General features: G+C 44.0%; 1 protein-coding gene across 2 annotated transcripts in view; it reads right to left on the minus strand.

Moving 5' to 3' along the window:
- LOC144482026 (receptor tyrosine-protein kinase erbB-4-like) overlaps window positions 1–23,138 on the minus strand; it is a 146,678-nt gene that overhangs the window by 40,747 nt on the left and 82,793 nt on the right. For both annotated transcript variants that reach the window (XM_078201303.1, XM_078201302.1), the window contains exons 3-11: window positions 17,425–17,611; window positions 14,672–14,806; window positions 12,196–12,261; window positions 10,271–10,392; window positions 9,306–9,447; window positions 8,435–8,548; window positions 4,118–4,238; window positions 2,806–2,879; window positions 255–345 (exon numbers count right to left, since the gene is read on the minus strand). In XM_078201303.1, the coding sequence (XP_078057429.1) occupies window positions 255–345; window positions 2,806–2,879; window positions 4,118–4,238; window positions 8,435–8,548; window positions 9,306–9,447; window positions 10,271–10,392; window positions 12,196–12,261; window positions 14,672–14,806; window positions 17,425–17,611 (1,052 nt within the window). The remainder of the gene's footprint in view (window positions 1–254; window positions 346–2,805; window positions 2,880–4,117; window positions 4,239–8,434; window positions 8,549–9,305; window positions 9,448–10,270; window positions 10,393–12,195; window positions 12,262–14,671; window positions 14,807–17,424; window positions 17,612–23,138) is intronic.

Below are 23,138 nucleotides of genomic sequence, written 5' to 3' on the forward strand. Positions count from 1 at the left end.
TTCCATCCCTTCCTGTCCTGACAGCACAGAGTCACACAAGCGCAGACTCCACATGCACCAGTGTGTCACCGAAATGAGACCACTTGGATGGGGGGGGGGGGGGGCGGGGGGGGGCAAATCAGAAGCAGGATTCTGAGCCGACATTTCACCACACCCTCTCCCTTACCAGAATCCAGCTGCTGAACTACCCTGGGCTATCCTGCTGAGATTGGCTACCTTCACATTACTAAACTTTCAGTTTTGGGAATTCTTACTTGTAGAGTGTCCTCCCTCCAATAGTAGTTAAATTGGAAAAGACACTGAAATCCGTCATGTTTTGTGGCCAGGACTGGATATTCAAGTAACCTGGAAACAGAGAATGCAGGCGTGACTTTAAACAACTTTAGCATTTAACAGACCTCACGCTCAAACATCAGCCTTGCAGTATCATTCTTTTAGATTATTTGAGTAAAATTCTGTCCCAGCTCATTCTAAATATTCCAGAGTAGCTTTTTTTGTAAATGCTTTCTTGCTGTTTTGCATCCTTGGCTGAGATTTCTGCCTGGCTCTACTCCGTCGTCTGTGAATCACTCTATAACTGGGCACAGACGTGTGCAAGAGCAGCCCAGAGCTGATTATCCCCTCCCTCTGCATTTTCCTTCATCTCTAATTTTCAAAGTCCAAGAATATTTGGCAGCCCTTTGGTCCCATGCCCAGAATGAACCTTGCTATGATCAACTTGGCGTTAAATAGACTACCCAGTAATCTATGCTCAGCCTCTCAGGCTTGTACCTGGTGTAAGCTGTACTAGCATAATATTGTTCAAAAGTCGAGTACCTTCAGGGCTCTATCTGGGATGGGTCACATGGCAATACTTAAAATTTGCAGATCTCTGGCTTATACCGAAGCATGGCAACACTGGTGTTACGTGAAGTACTTACAATACAACCCTCAGGTCTGCACCCAGAATTGGCTGAGATGGAGGCACATCAGGTTAAAACTTATAGCCATCAGATACCCAGAATGAAGTAATGATCCAGTAATTAGAAGTGATTAGCAAGTGCTTGGAGCAGAGGTTCCCAACCGTTATGCTGCGGCACACAGGAAGCTTGCAAGTGTGCCGCAGCCTGCTGCGGGTTTTAAACAGTGCAGGAGCCCGAGAAAGATGGAGATGAAACCCAGGGACTGTGGCGGTGAGGGGGGAGTGGGCGTGATCCAGGCCCGTATCTGCTTCGGTAACCGCCTTCTGGATGAGTTTCCTATGTTTCTTTTAAATTTGGTGAATGCTTTTTATTTGTTTTTTTTCCTCCACCCTCCAATCTCCAAGCAGTAATGGACACGTGCATCTCATGTGGCCCCCATTCTGAGATGTTTGTTTTGTTATGGCAAGTTGTGGGTATGTTGTTAGTGCTACTTCTGCAATTACTCAGAGTCTGAGTAATTTTCGTGCTTTTTAAAAGAAACAGCTTCTGTTTTAAACTCTGTTTAAATACCTGGCTTGACACACACAACCTCACCAGCTGATTGGGTGGAAAGTGTGGGGATTCTCTTGTGTCTCTGACCTGATTGGTTAATGAGATTTCCCAACAGGCAAAATTACACAGGAAAGTCGTCAGAGGAAAAGACACTTGGAAGAGCTGGACTATCTCCCTTTACTTTTTTAAAAATTCAATTTGCTTAAGGTGTGGATGGTTGTCTGTGATTAAAGCCACGCTGGTCTAATCCAAGTAAGGGGCCGAGGAGTTAAATCTGGGAGATTTCTCAATGGATTTTCCCTGAAAATGGACAGAAAACTCCGATAGTATGAGCCTGAGTCCAACCCCTAGCATCAATCAACAGGGTCAGCTTCACCAGGGTAGAGTCCTGACATCCCTACATACAAGATAATAGAGGCTGCCTTTTCTGTAATAGATCTTAGAGGAGATATGCTGCACAGGCAAAAGGCTGTCAACTTGTTTCTTAATACCTAATGCAGTGAGTAATGCAAAAAGTAAAAGCCAGATTGCATTTATAGTAAACTGGCATGACCCACTAATTTGGCCACTATTTGTAACTATTAAATGAAATTGCAATCTTATATGGTCTTAGCTCCCGCAGTGTTCCTCCAAATTCTAATAACAGATTATATTTAGTTTGTGGTGAGCAGGTTTGCTGGAAATCATTTGCTATTTGCTCCCTCTCTAAGGCCAGCGTGGATTTTAGCAGTTTTTTCTTAAATAACAAATTTAACTGAACAGTTCAGGTCAATTTCCAGATCTATCAATGTCTCTCTGATTTTGAATGCAACACATTTTGTCGATTTAGTTTGCAAGTAATGGTTTATAATATTTCCTCTTTCTTCTTGACCATTGCCTTGTTTAATTGAATTGTTCTTAATTTTAAATGGGCATTTAAAATAATATATAAATAAATATAATCCAAGATTTGTTGCTGATTGTGATACCACTTTTCCAAATCTTTTTGAATCGCCTGAAATTGCAAGTATCCGCGCGGAACCCGCCAAAAATGTAGCAGGCACTAGCGTTCCATCTCCATGGAAACGGGACTCTGGGTGACTGTGTCCCTTGTGTGTGATTGGCCACTGTCAGTTCGCTACATTGTGGGGTGTTTACAAGCAGTCAATTCAGCAGAAAAATGTGGGTGTGGCATGCAATTGTTTGTCTCATTGCAGTGTACCGTGTTACTGAGAAGGTTGGGAGCCACTGGCTTAGAGCACTTGAGTTAATTTAGCTTAAGAACCAACCTTCACATCAATGAACAGAATACGCAATCACCAAGCTACCAGACTCCACATCATAATTTTCCCCATCTGCCTAAGATACCCACCTGTTATCTCTTGAACAGTTCCAAATACTTTCAGTTTTTCTGGATTGAGGGGTGCAATTTTGTGATACAGGTCCCTAAAACCAAACAAAAAAGCTGGAATTAAATTAATTCTAAAACTAAGGCATATTCTAGCATCTACAAACCAAGTGACCCTTATACCAAGTAAGCCATCAGCAAAGCCAGTGACAAAAAAACTCAAAACACTTTGTAGATATGAGAGCAGCGATTTACTGTCAAATTACAAAGATAAAAAAAAATCTAAACATCAACATTCAAACACGCTGAAAGCAGGAAGATCAGCTTTGCAACCAATCTTTTTTTTCTTTGTTTGTGATATGTGGGCATCTCTGGCTAGGCCTGCATTTATTGCCCATCCCTAATTGCCCTGGTTCAGAGGGCATTTTTTAAGAGTCAACCACATTGCTGTGGGCCTGGAGTCACATGTAGGTCAGACCAGGTAAGGAAAGCAGATTTCTTTCCTAACGGACATACGTGTTTTACAACAATCAACAATGATTTCATGGTTATCTTTACACTTTTAACTTCAGATTTTTATTGAATTTGAATTTCACTATCTGCCGTGATGGGATTCAAACCCAGGTTCCCAGAGCATTACTCTGGGTCTTTAGATTATTAGTCCAGTAATATTATCACTACACTACAGTCTCCCCATTAAACTTAATCCATGGTGGGTGTGAATAACACAATCCATTATCTCAATGAAGTTGGAAATAGTTTTCCAAGATGACTTAAACAAAGACAGAGCTAATCTAGTGGTTCAGCCGGAAATGGCCAAACTATTCAGATCAAAGGTCCCAGGTTTCAGAGTTGAAATGTTACAACTAACCTCTGGGCCAATAGAGGGGGGACGTTAGCTGGGGTTCTGTAAGACTGCTCAGACGACTGCTGAAAAGTCAATTTTCTGAAGAGGAAGGGAGAATTGAATGATGGAGCGGAGAGAGGTGGTGGTTGCTGTAAGGTGTGATTTGGTGAGAGAAAGACTCTGTTCCATTCAGCACTCCTCCGTATTGCCCACCACCGTCCCACCCCGAGCTAAAAGGATCACTCGGGCTCCCAATCCCAGGTAACAACTTCAACCAAGTTGTGCACAAGATGGGATGGGCTACAACTCTGCTAACAACATTCCCCCCACCCCATAGTCTCCATTCATTATTTTCCTACATGGCAAAGATGGATGAACATAGGCCAGTCAGCATCCCACAATCCCTTTTCACAGCCACGAGGGTTGCATGGGATTCACATGACTACAATTTCTTGTCAGCCATCAGTCCAACCAAATTTTCTTCCTTACCCTTTGATACCAGTGATGAGAAAGTCAAGATTTCCGGTGATCTTTGTGCAGTTGATAAATTGATCAATGTTGTTTGAATTCACCGTCTGATATCGACTTCCAGCCCCAGTCCCCGCACAAGCTGGTCACATAAGAAAGCAAAGATCGTGTTTGAGTAAATGCAAGTTCTTTCTCTTTCAAGGCATAGAGGCCAGAAGGGCCTAGATTTAATTCCGGGTCTGTTCTGAATTAGCTGGTCCCAGCCAAAGTAGAAACTTGGCAATTTCCTGTCATGAAGTAGACCAATATTTACTGTCTAGTCTCACACAATGTTGAAGGGCTGCAGACGTCTGTGGAACTGTATCCAAGAATCAGCAAAGGGGAAATTACCAAAATAAAATCAGGAAAAAGCAAAAGCATAAAAGTCACATTGGTAACTGTGGTGGACCTCAGTTGTGCCTTTGTCCTATATGGACCACCGTTGTGTGTGCTTGTCATACCTGGACACATCCCCTTCCAGTTTGGGTCCTCCCCTCAGCACCTAGTATAAAGGTGGCTGTCTCCTCCCCCTTGTTCAGTCCAGGTTGGTTATTTGTTGGGATCTGCTCCTGATTCTGTTGTGAATAAAAGCCTACACTTATATTGGCATATCGGTAGTCTTTCGCCTTATTGATAGCGCATCAGTAACCTAAGTATGGTTGAATTTGCAATTTCTGTACACTGTATTTTGCGCAATACAGTATATAAAATGGATACTGTGGAATCCAAGCTGCAGAGCCACTAAGTGCCTGATGGTGGTGCTGTTGGAGAGTATTAACTTCTTTAAGCTCCACGTCAGCAGCCACAGAGTTTACACATTCTCTCTCTGTCTCCCCCCCTCCCCTCCCCCCACCCCCCCCCCCGCCCCCCACCACCCCAAAAACAGTCCGACAGAACAATGAGACAATTTGGATGGAGATGGGCAAATCCATTCTGCCCATCTTAGCCCATTCATCCAGAAAACCTCTGCAGTTCTCCATGTATTAACTTCCAAATGCTTCTTATATGATTCCAGAATGTTTATCTCCACTATCTGAGCTAAAGTCCACACGTTGACTGCTCTGAATGAAGAACATCGGTCCTAAATTTGCCTTTTGCCTGTCTGAACCCATGGAATTACCAAATCACACCAATATTGACACCATATCCCCGTGTCCTACCATCATGGTTTCTTTCGAAGAAATGTTCTGTATGTATTTTCTCCATACAATTTACTATCTTGTAATGTGGTTGAAGAGCTCATTTTTTTTCCTAATAATACAATCCTTTCACACTAAGAAACAGCCTGATGGTTGTTCTCTGTCCTGCCTTCAGGATTTGAATGTTTCCCTTGTGTCTCACTGGTCAAAACTGGACACAGTATTCAATGTGCAATCTGTGCAATCTGACCAGGGCACTGCTATTTTAGCACAAGACCCTCTGACTTATACTCTCCTGATTTAGCAGTATAGCTCAGCATTCCACTTACTTGGCTGATTACTGCTTCACAGTAACTGGGTTATGTTAAATGCAAGCCTCCTAATAACATCTTTCAACTGAAAACCAGTGGTTTGTACCGAATATCAGAAGGTGTCATATTAACTTGCATTGATATAGCGCCTTTAAAATATTGTAGCAAGTAAAAATGTCAACAAGCAAACACACTGCAGCTAAATGATGCAAGGACATAAATAGGTTGATCTCTCTGCCAATCTCAGCTTATTCTCCAGTTTCCCAAGACAGCGAGTTAGTCGATTCCTCCTCCATACTCTTCTACGTCTGAGTCCCAATTTCTCCCCTTTACGTTTTCCAGTTTAATCTTCACTTCAATCTTCTTCGCACATTCTTTCCGCCGCTGTGATTTAGTTCCAATCCATTTGCTACCTTTCCCTTTTTGTTCAGTGTTCCTTTGCCCACCTTTCTCTCTGTTACTCCAAAGTCTATTTCTGTTGTGCGTACTTTATTACACTAAAGAAAAAAAACCTCTGTGTCTCTTATTATTCTTGCCACTGATTACATGAGAAGAATATTGTGAATAAAATCTGGTTCAGTGGCTGTAGGTTCAAGCCCTACCTGAGATTTGAGCCTGTAATCTAGGCCGACACTTCACCGCATTAGTAAGGCAGTTCTCCACTATCGCTGGTGCCATCTTTTCGATCATAGAAAAATCATAGAATCCCTACAGTGCAAAAGGAGGTCATTCGGCCTGCACCGACAACAATCCCACCCAGGCCCTATCCCCATAACCCTACGTATTGACCCTGCTAGTCCCCTGACACTAAGGGACAATTTAGCTTGACCAATCCACCTAATCCGCATATCTTTGGAATGTGGGAGGAAACCAGAGCACCCAGAGGAAACCCACGCAGACATAGGGAGAATGTGAAAACTCCACACAAACAGTGACCCAAGACTGGAATTGAACCAGGGTCCCTGGTGCTGTGAGGCAGCAGTGCTAACCACTGTGCCACCCCTGATGAGACAGGGGATGAGACATTAAACTGAGGCCCGCATCGACCTATTGTAGTGGACTATCAAGACCCCTTGCCATTATTTGAAGCCCAGGGAGTCTCTCTAACCAGCATCAAAAACAAACTTATCAGTGATTCCTTCAGTTGCTGTTTGTGGGTCCTCTCTGTGCTACATTGGCCTGCATAAAAGTAGTAACTACACTTGAAAAGTAATGTATTGGTAGGACATCCTGAGGCATGAAAGGCACTGTTTAAAATCAATGTTCTTTCTCGAATGTGTCAGAGGCAGTGGGAGAACCCTGTTCTGCTACTGATGGCTCACTATCAATCAATGTAAAATTCCTTAAACTGGCATTCTTTATTTATTTGGAATGTGGGAAGAAGACAGAACAAGCATAGTTCTGATGAAGGCTCCATATCGGAAACATAAACTCTATTCTCTGCTGACTATTTCTAGCCTTCTCTGCTTTTCTTTCAGATTTCCAACACATACAGATTTTAATTTTGAGAAAACCACAGATCATTCCCATCACAATGCTATTTTGTTTAAAATGCAACTCACCATTGCTTCTGTTAAAAACCACAAATTTGACAGAAGGAAGAAAGATCTTGCCACCGAGGTCTGGATAAAGGCTGCACTCCTTTAAAGCTGGACCCCTCACAGCTAACTGGCAACAGGGCACTTAGCCTTTATTTCTGCAGCTAGTGGTTTGACAGGATAATACAGGGGATGGGTGTTTGGTTTTGTTAATTGTCACCAAAAATCTCCCATCTGCATTCGCGGCTGGGATTCTCCATCCCTGAGGACATCTAATCATAGAACCTCTACGGTGCAGAAGGAGGCCATTTGGCCCATCGAGTCTGCACCGACTTTCTGACAGAGTATCTTACCCAGACCCACCACCCCACCCTATCCCCGTAACCTCATGCATTTACCATGGCTAATCCTCCTAGCCTGCACATCTTGGGAAATTAAAGGAGTAATTTATCATGGCCAATTCACCTAACCGGCACATCTTTGAACTGAGAGAGGAGACTGGAGCACCCGGAGGGAACCCACACAAGCATGGGGGGGGGGGGGACATGCAAACTCCCACACAGATAATCACCCAAGGCCGGAATTGAACCCGGGTCCCTGGCACTGAGGCAGCAGCGCTAACCACTGTGCCATCCTGCCAAGTCAACCACATTGCTGTGGATCTGGAGTCACATGTAGGCCAGACCAGGTAAAGACAACAGATTTCCTTCCCTAAAGGATATTAGTGAACCAGATGGGTTTTTAACCACAATCGACAATGGTTTCATGGTCATCATTAGATTTTTAATTCCAGATTTTTATTGAGAATTCAGATTACACCATCTGTGATTGTTGGATTTGAGCCCGGTTCCCCAGAGCATTACCCTGGGTCTCTGAATTACTAGCCCAGCAACAATACCACTATGCCACCACCTCCCACTATGTGCGCATTTTAAAGTGTCCAGGTAAATTAAACAACTTAATCTAAAACTGAATAGATACAAGGTTAAAAGAAGGATACTTCTGGTTTAAATTGGGCACCTCAATATGAGATTGCGCTGCAGACATTTAGAACAAACCGGCAAAGATTATCTTACTTGCCAGATTTCCAAGTTATCTCCAACTCCAAGTTCCAAATCACATCTCTTAAACACATTGCAGTTTGACAGGTGGATGTAATTCAAGTGATAGAACTTGAATCCCAATCAGCTATCAACTGATACAATGTTAAGTGAGTGGGTGGAAATGTTTGTAACTTAAAGTGTATCTGTTGCCCAGGTACCCAGGTGAGGAAGGGAGTTTGGTCTGTACTGCTCACACTTCGCCACTCACCTTTCGGACAGAGGCCGTCACACGGCTCACACATTTTCAGACCATTTTTCTCAACCTCCATCTTGTCGCTGGGACAGGCACGAACACAAGAACTCTGATCGACAACAAAGTTTGCTGCAGAACAAAAGACAGGGTGAACCTTCCAGTTACATTCTACAAGCGCTTGCCTCAAAGTGCTAGCAATGACTTCCAGCAGTTAAAAAACATTCACCACAAAGTAAATTAACCACCAGGGTCATTTTTAACTTTGGGCAAGGTGAATGACATCAAAATGGCCGCCCATTATGCACTGCCTGATTTTCCCTCCCAGTGCCTTCGATGGAAAGGAAAATTGAAATTATGTATAATGGGCTCATTCAAAATTGCCGACGGAGGATAAATTTGCAGGGTGATAGGGACAGAGCAGTGGAGTGGGATTATTTGGATAATTCTTTCAAAGAGCCAGGATAGGCACAAAAGGCCAAATGGTCTCATTCTGCATTCCGTGACTCTCCGTGTGTCGAGTGTCAACACAACAGGAATGAAACCCTATCCCAACACTCCCTTCAATGCTGGGAGTTGGGGGTGGGGCGGTGCGGTATATAAAACCAAGATCCCGGAGCCATACAGAACAGCAAGATTCCAGCTTCCACTCTGGTCTGTTGAGTTAGCCTGGACACCAGTTGGAGGTGGATTGGAGCAGGTTGTTCTCTCAGGAAAGGGGATCATTACCATAGATAGTCCAGCGGTTCGTTACCATAGATAGTCCAGTGGTTTGTTACAGACACTGCTCAGTGTTGCATGAGCTCTCCTGATGAATCCATGATTCAGAGAGAATTAAGTGAAAGGAAAACAAATTTACATCAACAATGTAAAAACCCGGTGCACTTACCAGGACAGCTCTTCACACAGAAAGCTCCGTACATATATTTGGTGTCTGGGTTGCGCTCCAGCTGATAGGACTGCTTGTTGTAAATTAATGGTTTTGGACAGACTGGAACACAGGCATTGCTGTCATTAAAACGCCTGCATGCCTGTGGGAACATAGCCTCATGTAAGAATCAAACTGACTAGCGGAATAACCATTTCACACGCTGACGCTTGTGCACACTGTAACCCCTCACACTCACTTGCATGCAGTGGCTGTCTCTTAGCCTGTCTCAATCTGTCAGAGTCTCACACCTCTTTCTGGTAATCCCCATTGCTCACTCTCCATCCCCATCACTGCTCTCACTCTCTGTCTCTCAATCCCTGTCTCAATGGATTTCAGTTTCATTCACTCTGGCTGTCAATCCCATCACAGCAACTCGCCATCGTCCTCAGTCTCTCAGTTCCCACTGCACTCTCGCACTTTCATTCCAGTTAGTGTCCACCAGACATTTAGTCCCTAGCACATACACTCTCATGCTCACTATGCAATGTTCATCCCACTCTTACATTCACCACATCAATTCTGGTTATACAATCATGCTTCCTCCCATTCACCTCTCAGTTTCAATGCTATTTTCCTGATGGAGTTATTTCTGACTGTAACTGTGTATCAGGATCATCACTGTCCCACACTCAAATCAACCACATGACTGCAGGCCAGCATCTCCTGCCTGAAGAGGAAAAAGACAAGCATTTGCTTGTTCTTGGTTACATCATCATCTCCTAGTGTAAATTGGCACAGGCTCAGTTCTCACTCCTGATCAGGAGGTACAGTTAAAATTTACACTTAGTACGGCCTGATCTGCTGAGTGTTTTGAGGACTTCTGCTTTCTTTTCCAATTTCCAGTATTCGCAATATTTTGCTTCTGTATTAGAATTCCCATATAGCCACCCATTGACGAAAGAAAAATCCTTTCCAAGACTTACAAAACAGTTCGTATCTTTCGGCCCTGAACATCCACCAGCACACTCGCTGTGGCAGCATTCACTGGGGTTGTGTTGTCCAAAGCATCGGCCATTGCACTGAGGAGCGCACACTGATTTAGTCACTGAGGGAAAAAAAAGGGAGAGAGTGGGAAACAGGAAAAAGCATGTAATATGGTTTGTGCTCAAGGTTGACTATTCCAACTGTCGGAGAAAGCTTGGAATCACTACTGCTTTTTGTACTTCTCAATTTTTTCTCCTATTTACCTCAAGACATTGATTCATCCAGCCTTCCACAGAGGCCAGGTACCCTCCAGTACCTCACACAGGTGAACAATTGGAGTAGGACATCCAGCCCCTCGAACCTGCTCCATTCTTCACTGTTGATCTTCTACCTCAACTCCACTTTCCCCTTTCCCATAATGCTTTAGCGCCCAAAAATGTATCAAACCAGCCTCCTATCCATTGACTCTGTCTACACTTCCCGCTGCCTCTATAAAGCAGCCAGCATAATCAAGGACCCCACACACCACAGATATACTCTCTACCACCTTCTTCCATCAGGAAAAATATACAAAAGTCTGAGAACATGTACCAACCAACTCAAGAACAGCTTCTTCCCTGCTGCCATCAGACTTTTGAATGGACCTATCATATATTAAGCTGATCTTTCTCTTCACCCTACCTGTAACTGCAACACTATATTCTGCACCCTCTTCTTTCCTTCTCCCTTATGTACTTTATGAACGGTATGTTTTGTCTGTATAACACGCAAGAAACAATACTTTTCACTGGATCCCAGTACTTGTGACAATAATAAATCAAATCAGTCTCAGTCTTGAACAACAGAACATCCACAACTCTCTGGGGTAGAAAATTCCAAAGACTGACAACCCTTTGAGTGAAGACATTTCTCTTTATTTCAGTCCTAAATGGCCGAGATAACGTTTTGACATTCTTATACAAAAAGCAGTCCCACAGTCCAAAGATGTGCGGGTTAGGTTGATTGGGTATGTTAAAAAAAAAATTGCCCCTTAGTGTTCTGGGATGCGTAGATGAGAGGGATTAGCGGGTAAAATATGAAGGGATATGGGGGTAGGGCCTGGGTGGGATTGTGGTTGGTGCAGACTCGATGGGCTGAATGGCCTCTTTCTGCACTGTAGGGTTTCTCTGAAAATGGTGGAGCAGACAGGAGTGCCCAAACTCCTGCAAAAAATAAACATGCATTTATCCATTCTCTGGAACAACTCAAAGTACGAGTGCCATCGAGATCTGTTACATCTACCTGAACGGGCAGATGGGGGCTTTCAGTTTAACAACTAATCCAAAAATTACACCTCTGACAATGTGGCATTTCAGCAGCGCTGCATTCAAGAATCCATCTAGAATATGCACTCAAATCTTGGGATGAGGCTTGAAAACCACAACCTTCACACACAGCAAGCTAAGCTGACACTAATTTATAATTGTCTGCAACTAATTTGGTTTACCTTTTAGAATACCTGCATTTTGAATGAGTTATATAAATGAGCGAGCACGAGAAAACAAGGGGAGCTGGCAGCCTCCAACATGTGCGATCGTGTTTCTTTTAATTATTGCAAATGTTTTCCTCATCCCTTCATACTTGTATTCTATTCGTCCGTTAAGTCTGGCGACTGCCAGAATGCATTCTCATGTTTGAGAAACGTGTGCTGCACTTGAATTGAGTTGCTATGGTGCAAACGTCTGTTACAATTCTTAAGTCAATCTTAAGCCAACGGACTGCACCTTAACCTGTCCATTTTCTGTACCTCACTATTACCTAGCAGCAGTAGGAACAGAAGTAGGCCCTTGAGCCTATTCTGCCATTCAATTAGATCATAACTAATCTGTGATCTAGCTCCATTTATACAATAACCGAAATGTTCAGTAATAGACAATATACTCACAAGTCTGACAGTCATCCTCACCAGGGCCCCAGCAATGTCCATTACAAGATGCATGACACTTGGCACCTGAAAAAAAAGGAGAGGGGTCCTCCTATCAGAACAGCGATACATTTGAATGAACTAAGCTGAAAGCATGCAGAAGTAATTGCCTTTAATTCTGGGACCTCTGGCACTGGTCCGCAAAGAAATACAGGCCGAGACAAAATCGTAGCACCTTTCAGCACAGGAGGAGGCTATTCAACCCATCTTGCCTGTGTTGGTGCTGCAGTTATACCCTGGCTGTGTGACTGGGGTCTGCCGATACCAGGTTAGATGGATGGGGCCTGGGCTCAACTTTGGAAAACTACTTTAAGTTCTGAAATTGAGACAATTAGGGCAAGTGGATACAGATTCAAAGTTGTAAAACGGCCATTTTCAGACTGAGATCAGAAATCCTTCTGCACGTGAAAAGTGATTAGTATATGGAATAAGCCATCAGGCATGGTAGCACAGTGGTCAGCACTGCTGCTTCACAGCTCCAGGGTCCTGGGTTCGATTCCCGGCTCGGGTCACTGTCTGTGTCGAGTTTGCACATTCTCCTCGTGTCTGCGTGGGTTTCCTCCGGGTGCTCCGGTTTCCTCCCACAGTCCAAAGATGTGCGGGTTAGGTTGATTGGCCAGGTTTTAAAAATTGCCCCTTAGAGTCCTGGGATGCGTAGGTTAGAGGGATTAGTGGGCAAAATATGTGGGGGTAGGGCCTGGGTGGGATTGTGGTCGGTGCAGACTCGATGGGCCGAATGGCCTCCTTCTGCACTGTAGGGTTTCTATGATTTCTATGATTTCTATGAAAACCCCAGGGATCACAATTGCAAGCTGAAATGGAGAGGGGACTTTCCAGACGTTCTAGATGAATGAACCAAGGTGGACTGATAGCCTTTCTCTTCCATCATTATCTTGTGATCTTCAGTAATCCTGGACAAACAAGGGCGATAAAGCACAGGGTTGCACTCACAAACCTCACGTAGCCAAGGTTTTACCCTGATGACTTAAGAACATTTTGACAGAGGCGCAACAAGAATTGGGTGCTTTCCAGGTTTGGGAAAGGCTCACCCTTCTAGAGTATGTCAGGAGAGGGAAAGACTGAATGAAAGAGGAAAGTTAGTAAAAGCCTCAGTTCCAACTTCAAACACATTCCATCCAATCTTTTCAGGTGATAGAAGACATGTTCACCTGCACTCTATAGCCGATTGCTTATTTCAACAATTTTTAAAACTTCATTTACGGGACGTGGGTGTCGCTGGCCAAGCTACCATTTGTTGTCCATCCCTAATTGCCCCGAGAAGGTGGTGGTGAGCTGCCTCCTTGAACCGCTGCAGTGCGTGTGGCGTAGGTACACCCACAGTGCTGTTAGGGAGGGAGTTCCAGGATTTTGACCCAGCGACAGTGAAGGAACAGCAATGTATTTCCAAGTCAGGATGGTGAGTGACTTGGAGGGGAACCTCCAGGTGGTGGTGTTCCCAATTTTATATCTGATGCATACATTCCAACCTTTTTTGTTTAGCTAAAGAATAAATAGCAAGATTTTTAAAATCCTGAGTTTAAAACTAATTAGATTCATGGATTTTTCCTTTTCTTTGGGACATGTCTTTTCACATTGGTGCTTATTGGAAGTTTTGAAATATTCTGTCTCGACCAGTTCACAGTGACTGACCACAGTGTGAACGTGAACTGTGCAACATATTTGTGTCAGTTCAAGCCCCACTCCAGAGACTGGAGTGCATGATCTAGGATCGCAATTGGAGGGGGATGTTGTGTTATCAGTTGAGATGTTGAACCAAGATCCGCATCTATATCCTTGGGAGAAGACCAAAGGTTCCAAGGCAGATTTGGAGGCGTGTCGGGGAGTTCTGATGTCTTGGCCAAGACTTATCCCCCAACCAACACTGTCAAACCATCAACTAGTCAGTGATCACACTGTAGTTGGTGGAACTTTGCTAAGCGCAAATTTGCTTCTCCCACCCCATTCGCTAGTTAACCTGTACAGAGCAGACCTTCAGATCAGCAATGTATCAAATCAGCAATCACATCACAAAATTGAATTGACATCGCTGCCCCTAGATTTTAAGGGGGGGGGGGTGAAATCCGTGCTTGTGAGTGCATGATGTAAGGATAGGATCAGATTCTTCTGTAATGCCCCTATGGTTGAACAACAGCCTTTCACCGAGATTCACACATGAAGAATGGCCATTTAAGCCAAGTACTGGAGGGTAAAATACACATGGAAGTGTATACCAGCCGGAATCAATAGCTTTGGAAAGGAAGGGACATTTAATAGGAGGAGAACTTGTGCACAAGGAGTCAGAAAGTTTACGAGACAGAGTTTGACATTTGGAACATGAAGGCCTTTGCTTTTAATAAAAAGGACTAACTTACTGTGTGAAATTTGTGAAAGCATAGATTCCAAAAACTGGGTGACCCCAACTGGTTTATCTACTTACAGCCTTTTATGGCATCTTTTGTCTCATTGAAGTCGATTTTCTCTTTTGGATTGTGAAGGATGTCAGTCCAGTTGATGGTCTGCGTGTGACACAGGAAATTGTTGCTTTCCAAATAAACACCTCCGACCAGAATCTCTACCCAAGACAAGAACAGACGAGGAGAGAAAGTTTAGCAGGAAAACTATTAACTCGCCATCAAAAGTGTAAATCCAAGAATGCGAGAGGATGGGAATGAGAGCATACAACCCAATGGTCACAGTTTTATTCGGGACAAATACAGGGAAAAAGTGTGAACATCGAGAGTGAGTGCCAGTGCAGCAAAATCTCAAACACCGACCTTAAAAAAAAATACAGGTAGCTAAAGGTTTATAAAAACCATGTATGCTTTCTAAAAAGAAAATCAATTTGATATACTACAACTGTTCACTCATCGATCTTTTGAATCCAACTATTCATTTCAAATCTCCAAAAATCCTACGTAGAACTCATTCTTCCTGTTCTGTTCTCTGGTTCAGAATATAATTTATTCCAACATGTAAAGAAGCTGCATGATAGCTAACAATTGGTGGCATTACAAGCCAAGGGAAGCCCAGCCCTATAAAGCAGGGAGGGTGAGGGGAATATTTATCAATGTCTATAACTACTTTGGCTCACACACTTTAAGAACCGGATTGTTAAGTACGATTACTCATCCCTTGCATTAATGTGACTTTTTGCCTTAATCTTTTGAGTAGAAATCTTTGTAATGTGCCACCAGTTGAATGGCACAGGAGCTGGTCTACACTACAGGGGGGCTGGAGATAGCAATCTGGATATAAAGGCTCTTTCCAAGGAGAAGGTAAAAGAAAACAACTTGAAGCCCTCTTTATACAACAACTGCAGTGTAAATGGCCATACACTTGTGACATTGAAGGCGACAGTGTGCAAGTTGCTGTCGTAGGAGTTTCACTATGTATCTCTGACCAGAAGTGCCAGTAAAGTTAACCAGCTATTGGCACTTTGCTTCAGGCCCACCATTCTGATTCAGAACAGAGGTGGGCTAATCTCTCACCAACAGCTTACTTCCATCCTGCAACCTTCCCAAGGTACCTGCGCTCCTCTAATTCCGGCCTCTTGCATATTCTCGATTTAAATGTTCCACCGTTGGTGGCTGTGCCTTTAGCTACATAGGCCCCAAGTTTTGGAATTGCCTCCCTAAACCTCTCCTCCATTCCACCTCTCTCCTCCTTTAAGATGCTCTTCAAAACCATGCTTTTGGTCATTTGATCTAATATCATCGTATATAGCTCAGGGGTCATATTTTGCTGGGAAAATGCTCCTGTGGAGTGCCCAGGATGTTTTACTACATTAAAAGCGCTATATAAATGAAAGTTGATGTTGTCTGCAGTTGCTTTAAAGTCTCATTTATGCACCTGCACTCTCCTTACTGTTGTGAAATTTGCCCTGCAATGTGATCTGGATGCCAGGGGAGTTACAGGAACTGGCTCGATTAGTGAGCCACTTCCATGGAAGGACACTGGTAAATAGGACATTAATGGTGATAACGGCAGGATAATTTAAAGCCTTCACACCGCAGCAAGACTTACAGTGAGCTTCCCTCAATGGCCTGATATGTAGCACAAAGCCACATCAACCAGAACATTTCCAGATTCAATTTCTGGTCTGTGCTGTGAGCGCAGATATCCTTTAATATGCTGGGTGCTAACTGAGGCATTAAAATTAGCCTCTAGGCTGGAAGAGGACAATCAGCCAGGGCTCTCACTATTCAGCGCATCTCAACTGCAAAGTGCACATGTGGGGGCATCAGATGAGAACAGAATCAGACTCGACTGTGATGCCTCCACAGTTGAAAAGCCCGCTGACACAGACTTTCCAAGTTCCATCTTGAGAAAAGGCATCTTGGATCAGGTGCTGGAAAGGTTCCTGGCACCTGTCCAAGCAACCTCAAGGAGATTTTCACAGTAACTACATTGCAGTGTTAATGTAAGCCTACTTGTGATACTAAATAAACTTAAACTCTATTGTGAGGCAATATCTTCATGAGAGGAGGCGGGGCGAGTAGGGCTGATGGAGCTTTAGGGTGGCTCTCTGCTAGCTAGCTTTCACCATGCGCGTCCTGTTTGCTGCCTTTCTTTATGAAGTTTGGCGTCAGTCCTGTTCCCCGGCTGAAAATCTGGTTTGACAGAAACTGCATGTTTCTCACTGACTCATTGCAAATGTCACAACAAATAAATCTTTTAATTACACCTGTCAAGGATCATCCAAACCCATGTATTTAACAGAATTGAGTGAGCTGGAGGGAAGCACAAAGATATTTTAGGTACAAAACAGACAGTAATGTTTCTACCTGCCTAATTTGCAAGGTAGAAGGCTTCAGATCTGAAACAGCAACGGCTTCTCCTCAACTTAATTGGATTCACTATTTCAGGGTTGGGAGCAGGATATTAATCTAAATTTCATTAGAGGGCAAGATTGGGCTCAACTATGATGTTCCCTTTGTTTGAATAACTCGCCAGTGCTCACGTCCATATTCTTATCGGTAGGCTACAGCTTCCTGGGAGACTCAACCCCAGGAGAACAGGAGAAAATTCACAATATTTGCAAAGATGCCATTGGCATCAAAGGTACTTGGTTGGGGGGCTTTGCCAAGTGCTGGAAGGGGAATTTATATCTTGCCCTCTCTGTATGCACTCACTTATCTCCCCGACAGCTCCTCTTGAACCTCCATCCACCCTGCATTTCAACAATCCTACCTGTTAACTGTTTAAATCCAAGCTGCTTCAGCCCATGAACTCCATCCTTTCGATAATTGAGAATGACAGAGAGCGCGTATTTGTCATCGTACAGCGTTGTACCACGGATAATTCGTAGGTTTTCTAAAGGAAGATACTCAAACTGATTCAGGGCCACCAGCAAGTATCCAGTCACCTCCCGGATCGACTGTGCAAGGAGAAAAAGAAAAATGAATCAGTATACAGGGTGCAACCATCACGCGCCAACAGAAATCTTGCATTTAATGTGAAAAGTTCAGTGCCCCATTGGCTCAGTGGCAAGTCAACTTCTAGCAATACCCTGGGCGTTACCATGGACCAGAAACTGAACTGGACTAGCCATGTTACATGAGCAGGTCAGAGGCTGGAAATCCTGTGGTGAGTAACTCACCTCCCCAAAGCCTATCCACCATCTACGAGACACAAGTCAGGAGTGTGATGGAATACTCCCCACTTGCCTGGATGGGTGCAGCTCCAACAACACTCAAGAAGCTCGACACCATCCAGGATAAAGTAGGCCGCTTGATTGGCACCACATCCACAAACATTCACTTCCTCCACACCCACGAACAGTGACAGCAATGTGTACCATTTACAAGATGCACTGCAGGAACTCATCAAGGCTCCTAAGACAGCACCTTCCAAACCCATGACTGCCAGCATTTAGAAGGACAAGGGTAGTAAATACCTGGGAACACCACCACCTGGATGTTCCCCTCCAAGCCACTCACCATCCTGACTTGGAAATATATCGCTGTTCCTTCACTGTTACTGGGTCAAAATCCTGGAACTCCCGCCCTAACAACACTGTGGATGTACATATGCCACAAGGACTGCAGCGGTTCAGAAGGCAGCTCACCACCACCTTCTCAGGGGGAAATTGTGGATGGACAATAAATGCGGGCCTAGCCAGTGAAGCCTACATCGTTTTAATGAATAAAAAAAGCACACTCTTCAGTATCACTGTCTCAAAAATATTGGATTCAATCTTTCACCAACACAAGATGTGATGTATTTTCAGAGTTAGTATTTGTGATTAACACTCAATTTGTATCAAAGATCTGTTGAATGTTGAGCTCACACACAAGGTACTCAAGGGCAGCTGGCACCTTTACAACTATAAGCACTCAGGGTCTTAAAAAGAGAAAAAACTGGAGGGCCAAAACACATTTTGTTTCATTTTCAATGTCTTGAGCTTCTCTGAATTTGTTTGTACTTTATGTACAATGCAACTGCATGAATGGCTGACCTCTACACTGTCCCATCAAACACTCCCAGGACAGGTATAGCACGGGGTTAGATACAGAGTAAAGCTCCCTCTACACTGTCCCATCAAACACTCCCAGGACAGGTATAGCACGGGGTTAGATACAGAGTAAAGCTCCCTCTACACTGTCCCCCATCAAACACTCCCAGGACAGGTACAGCACGGGGTTAGATACAGAGTAAAGCTCCCTCTACACTGTCCCCCATCAAACACTCCCAGGACAGGTATAGCATGGGGTTAGATACAGAGTAAAGCTCCCTCTACACTGTCCCCATCAAATGCTGCCAGCACAGGTAGCGATTCGATAAAGAATAAAGCTCACTCATATTACTTTACCATTGCCTCAGAAAGCCACTTCTTACTGCAGTGTAAACTTTCAGGCACGCGCCATTTCAGTGTGGACTCCATTAGAACCCAGCTCCCATAAGCTGGGGGAAGAACATGCGGACTTCCAGTCTCCTGAGTTTAAATCTTTCTGACCTGTGCCACAACAGTAATACAAGTATCTTATTACAGTACAACATATCTGTCAGCCTTAACTAGTAGGTAACCCAGTATAAATATTGAACTGCACGCTGACACGCGACCCATCAGTGGTGACAGTACCTGCAGGCACAGCATGGGGAAAGGACAACCTAATCTCAGGTATTAGCATGACCCACTTCAGTGTCATTTCTGACAATTGACCGCACGTCACTGAGCCACAAGAAAATGCACCACTTTGACCACTAACTCATTTCAGCATTCTATGGGAGCATTTTAACTTGAAGGAGGTCCACAATGCAAACCCCCGATCACAAAAGGAAGGAACAGAGGAAGGCCTGATCCTTTAGGAATGGGAAGGTGGGGCTGGACACATCATGAATTTCACCCAGAAAGCCTTCCTGGCCAGTGTAGGAGATGCCGGTATGGCCTGTCGTCACAACATTTGAAAAATCTGTCTTAAAAAGCTCAGGTCACCTTAGACGTGACTACACAGGGTCTAAATTCCAATAACTAATGGGTGTCTTTAATACATTTCTGCTCGTTAACGGATCACAGCCAAGGCAGCAGTTGGAATGCTACAGAATGGCCTCAGAAGCATTGGGCCAGGGAGGGAGAAATATGCACCAGGATTCTTGCTGCTAATCACAATCCAGTGACCAGTGCTGGGGACGTGCTGGAGGTCAGTTGAAAGCGCAAACAGGCTCAGGTGCAAGGTTCCCGCCAGTTGAATAGTTTTGCTGATTCCTCATAGTTCACAAATTAAGATGGCCATTTGGACAAGGTAGTAAGCAGATGGTGCCTAGCAATCAGCAAGGAGTCAGCGGCTTGGGGGGGGGGGGGGGGGGGGAGATTGAGCAAGATTGAAAGGGAATACATAAAGTTTGCATTTGGAGTCTTTTAGTAGCTGTTGCCAACTTCCCAGGGCCTTAATTATTTAATGAAAAGCATCCTGTGGAAAGTTGGGAAATGAAATGAGCGTTCAGTGCTTGAAGCAGTGTTCGCCTGTTTAAGGAGCATCTTCAGCATGGGTTTGATTCATAAAACAACAGAATAATCTCTGCATTTCTTGTCTCTACTCCAGTCATCCCCTGGCCCCGAGGTACACTCGGCAGGTCCAGACAGGCAGCACCTTACCTGTGGTTTGAGATAAAAGATTTGTGCGTTATTCAGCACTCCATATCACAATGAATGTCGCAACATACCTGCATTTCAAATGGGAAAGCTACTTTTTTCCCACAGTATATTTTGCTCCAGAGGCAGGGTAGAAACCGAACAAAATAAAGCCCCTGTCAATAAGACTTTATAAAACTTAATGCATTTGCATAGCACCTTATCGCATTGTCTTAAAGTTTAAAGCTTATTTATTCATGTCATAAGTAGGCTTACGTTAACACTGCAATGAAGTTACTGTGAAAATCCCCTAGTCGCCACACTCCAGCGCCTGTTCGGGTTACACTGAGGGAGAATTTAGCATGGCCAATGCACCGAACCAACACGTCTTTCAGACTGTGGGAGGAAACTGGAGCACCTGGAGGAAACCCAAGTGGACACGGGGAGAACGTGCAGACTCCACACAGACAGTGACCCAAGTCGGGAATCGAACCTGGGTCCCTGGCGCTGTGAGGCAGCAGTGCTAACCACTGTGCCACCCATCAGGGTGTTTCCGAGTGCTTCACATCCAATGAATTACTTTCGTAAATATAGTCACTTATATCAAAGCAAATGTGCACACAGCAAAGACCTACATACAACAAATCTGACTTTGGTCGTGTTGGTTAAGGGGGGAAATAGTGGCCATTCTTTTTTCCATTCACCTGAAAATGTTATCTGAAGGACAGCACCTTCAACAGTGCAGCTCTCCTTCAGTACTGCACTGAAATGTCAGCCTGGGCTGTGACATCCAGTAGAATTCTGACAAAAGGTCACTGCCCTGAAATGTTCAGTCCATTTTGCTCTCTACAGATATTGCCTGATATGTATTCCCAGTTTTTCCAACATTCTCTATTTCTATTTGCGATTGCCAACATCTGCAGTATTTTTGTATTAGCAATGAATTAACCAGCATTGTAACAGTTCATTAATGTCCTTGAGGGAAGGAAATCTGCCATCCTTATCTGGTCTGACCTACATGTGACTCGAGAGCCACATCAATGTGGTTGACTCTCAACTGCCCTCTGAAATGGCCTAGCAAGCCACTCAGTTGCATTTCAAGAAGGCAGCTCACCACCACCTTCTCAAGGGCAACTTGGGACGGATAATAATTGCTGACCAGCCAACGATGTCCATGTCCCATGAACGATTAAAAAAAATTCACACTGCAATGGATAGAGCAGGCAGTGAGACAAAATGTAACAGCGTAGCTTTTCCAAATACAAGGAAGAGAGCCCATTAAAAATACATTTTGCAGTGTAGAATGGATTTTCTAATTGATTTTAAAATCAAGGCATTAAAGGGTGGATATAAAGCACATTGAATGATGATCATTCAGCACAGCCTGCAGAAATCACAGGTAGATCAATTCATGAATTGTAAAGTCATCAAGGAAATAGATGGCCACCTCACTTTCCAAAACTATTTGCAATGATTTCTCTCCACGCCCAAATTATATCTGGACAATAACTGCCAATGCTGTGGATATACAGATGAAGCTCTATCCTCTTTGATAAATATTTTGGATTTGTAGGAGCCACACTGCATTTACGACAGTGACTACGTTTCAGAATGTCTTCATTGGCTAAAAAACCGCGATCAAGCAATGTGCAATGTAAATGCTAGTCTTTCTTTCTAGAGAGAGAAAAGGCTTTTGGACAGGATGTTAAACCCGAGGGCCCACCTGCCTGCTCAGATGAATGTAAATGATCCCATGGCACTATTTCAAAGTAAGAGTTTTAACAACACCAGGTTAAAGTCCAACAGGTTTAGTTGGTAGCAAATACCATTAGCTTTCGGAGCAGCGCTCCGAAAGCTAATGGCATTTACTACCAAATAAACCTGTTGGACTTTAACCTGGTGTTGTTAAAACTCTTACTGAGTTTACCCCAGTCCAACGCCGGCATCTCCACATCATGACTATTTCAAAGAACAGGGGAGTTCTCCCTGCTGCCCTGGCCAATATTCCTCCCTTAACCAACATCACCAGATTATCTGGTCGCTATCACACTGCTGTGTGTGGGATCTTGCTATGTGCAAATTGGCTGTCACATTTTCTACATTACAACCGTGACCACATTGGAAAAGTACTTCACTGGCTGTAAAGAGTTTGGAGATGTCCAGTGGTTATGAAAACTGTAAGTCTCTCTTTCCTGTCACAGGCTTTGTAAATGCATCTCAAAAGGTCCCAAGTTCAACCCCAGGTCAGTGTGGAGTTAGCCAATCTCAACAGGGGCAATTGTTAGAAGCTATAAATGACCTCAGTAGCCCCGATGTAAAATAACTAATTGAGTGACAGCTCCTTCTCTGGTAATCCCCTGCTGGAAAATGCATGTCCATGCATGCTGGGTGAGGAAAGGATGGAGCAGGTGTCATCCTATCTCCATAGCCAAACAGCTATGCTGCCGCTTAATGTCTGGGCGAATGCATTAAGAATGGCCAAAGACCCCAGGATCTGCAGAGTCAGGAAAAACTCACGAGTCAGCAGCAGCTGCCTGCCCATTCTGGATTAATACAGATAATGTCCCTGTAAATTTGGAGTGAAGATTGACAGCTGCAGAGAAGCCAGTTTTGGATGGACAACCTCCATACTGTGCGTATCAGCTTCACACAGGCTGACCTTGAAGTACTTTCATCCCAGCTGCCATGATGTAAAGTTTAAAAATAGGGAAATTTTGCCCGGACAAAATAAGTACATTTTTAAAAAGCCATGTAATCAGATCTCCCTCCACACCCCACCCCTATCCCACCCCCAAATTTCCTGCTCATCTCTCCTCGAGGGCCTGGCTGGGGC

Source organism: Mustelus asterias, chromosome X (assembly GCF_964213995.1).
Source record: "Mustelus asterias chromosome X, sMusAst1.hap1.1, whole genome shotgun sequence".
In the NCBI taxonomy this organism is placed as follows: domain Eukaryota; kingdom Metazoa; phylum Chordata; class Chondrichthyes; order Carcharhiniformes; family Triakidae; genus Mustelus; species Mustelus asterias.